At 40.8% G+C, this 2,500-nt stretch overlaps 1 protein-coding gene across 1 annotated transcript in view; it reads left to right on the top strand.

The window, feature by feature from the left end:
* dachb (dachshund b) overlaps positions 1-2,500 on the top strand; it is a 43,663-nt gene that overhangs the window by 39,349 nt on the left and 1,814 nt on the right. Inside the window, exon 4 of the mRNA XM_062561814.1 lies at positions 436-594. Coding sequence (XP_062417798.1) covers positions 436-594 — 159 coding nt within the window. The remainder of the gene's footprint in view (positions 1-435; positions 595-2,500) is intronic.

Below are 2,500 nucleotides of genomic sequence, written 5' to 3'. Positions count from 1 at the left end.
GAAGATGGATGAGAGAGGGAGAGAGAGGGAGGGAGGTGTGAAGACAGGAAGTGAACCTTTTGCTTCGTGATTTTAGAGGTTGTTTTAACTGACTGATTATTAAGCATTTATTAAAGTTTATTAAAGGGATTTCGATTGCAATAAATATTTAGTAAATACATTTATTGTTAGAAATTCAAAAAGCTAAAAAAACATTATTTAATCAATATATTATAGAATCCTTTTACATCATTTTTATTTCTTTTGCTGTTAGATTTTGTTTTTGTTCATCAGACATTTTCCTAATAAATAAAATGATGATGAGTTTAAACTTAATCTTTTTCATTTGAGAAAATCCACTTGATTAAAAAAAATATGTTTAAAGCTCAATATAAAACAGATGTTAAAGACATGATTCATGTTGGAATGACCTCAGCGTGGTGCGTGTCTCCCCAGGAGGGAGCGAGTGCTCCTGGGATAAGGAGCGTCTGACCAGCCCCCCCCCTGGAGCCCACGGGGGAGGAGGAGGAGGAGGAGGGAGGGGGCCGGCCATCGGAGCTGTCAATCAACAACAGCTCCAACAGCAGCAGCAGCAGCTACTGGCCAACAGTGAGCGCACACACACACACACACACACACACACACACACACACACACACACACACGCACACACACACACACACACAGTGTGGATAAAGGAGGGGGGGGGGGCAATATTTGTTACAGTTTTTCTCAATTGTTTACACACAAATACTGGTACTTGACACACAATGACCACAACGTGTAACTCATGCACCAAACCCCTGAACCAATTCTGCTAAACTACAAGCACAATTCTTGCTTTGCACTCAAATTGCAGTTCTAAAACACACTTTTTTCAAAACACTACACACAATTCTCTGCATTCTCTGCACAATTTCATGAAGAAAATATTGTTTTCACAAGAAACACACTGTCATTCAATATTCCAAAGTCAATTGCCCTACTATGCACACTGACTCGTCACATGGGAAAACTGTAAGAACATAATATCAGCATTACTGCAGGACAAATCTCACAAATGATTACTTACTGCTCCCACAGAAATGTAGGCAGCGGAATACATTTTGCATTCTAACTTTTATTGATATTTTATTGATATTGATATCAATATCAATAAAATATCGATATTGATATTGTTTACACACATTTTGATATTGTTTACACACATTTTCCTAAAGCATGCCTCATACTCTCAGAACTCTACACACAAATCAAAAAACACACACACAATGGGCAAAACCCCTCAATACTCCTGCAAAATTAAACTAAGAGAGACTAAGAGCGATTCAACACACCTGATGTTACAGGCCTCCTCGCCCAGACCAGGGGGGGCCGGGCCCTTCAGGCTGGACGATCCCCCAGCAGTAGAACGTCAGCCGTTACGTAACCATAGAGTACCACAATGTGATCAATTTGACATGTTGTCAATGCATATAACTACCATATAAGTCTTATCAATAAATTGAATCATTTACATAATGGGGGCTCACTATGATTTTACCATGTCGTTTTCATTGATATCTTTTTCTCGATTGCTTAGAAACATTTTCTTAAAGCATGCCTCATACTCTCAGAACTCTACCAGCCATGAAAAGCATCAACTGCTTTATCTCCACATGCATCTTCCATAGCTTGGAGAAGGGGGATATGCGTTTGTGGATTTCGGTCACACACTTTCCATCTCCAGGCAGAAAAGAATTTCTCAATAGCGTTGGTCAACCAAAGTGGCTCAGATCTCATCAGAGTTTACGGTCCTTGTCCTCCTCCTCCTCCTCCTCCTCCTCCTCCTCCTCCTCCTCCTCCTCCTCTGATTCGTAAATGTAACACTGTGTGACAGGTGTTTTCCCATGTCTACAACATTAGAAACAGAGCCAGAGGAGTGAGAGTAAGAGGCGGAGGAGGAGGAGGAGGAGGAGGTGGAGGACAAGGACAAGGACCGTAAACTCTGATGAGATCTGAGCCACTTTGGTTGACCAACGCTATGGAGGAATTCTTTTCTGCCTGGAGATGGAAAGTGTGTGACCGAAATCCACAAACGCATATCCCCCTTCTCCAAGCTATGGAAGACGCATGTGGAGATAAAGCAGTTGATGCTTTTCATGGCTGGATTGGACATGCTGAGCGATATTTCCCCCACTGCTTGGCCTGTGAAAACATTGCTTGTGATGTGGAGGAGGTTCTCTGGAACAGACCGGAACAGAAGAGAGGATGCAGCATAGGTTTTTACTGTAACTTATACAGTAAATTCTTCTGTTGTTTTGTATGTAGACCACTGTATGTGCAACTTTGTGTTGGTTGGGGTGTACACTGTGTGCATTGTTTTCGTGGGGAAAATAAAATATATTTGTTACCGTGTATTTGTGTGTTCTGAGTACAAAAACAATATTCTAAAATATTTTACAACACATATGTATGTACTGTCTGTAGTAAGTGTAACACTGAACAAAAAAAGGTCAAAGTCATTATGATGAATGGAGAA

The sequence above is a fragment of the Pungitius pungitius genome, chromosome 1 (assembly GCF_949316345.1).
Source record: "Pungitius pungitius chromosome 1, fPunPun2.1, whole genome shotgun sequence".
Classification (NCBI taxonomy): Eukaryota; Metazoa; Chordata; class Actinopteri; order Perciformes; family Gasterosteidae; genus Pungitius; species Pungitius pungitius.
Note: the sequence above shows the minus strand (reverse complement) of the source record. Positions and strands in the feature narration are given on the sequence as shown.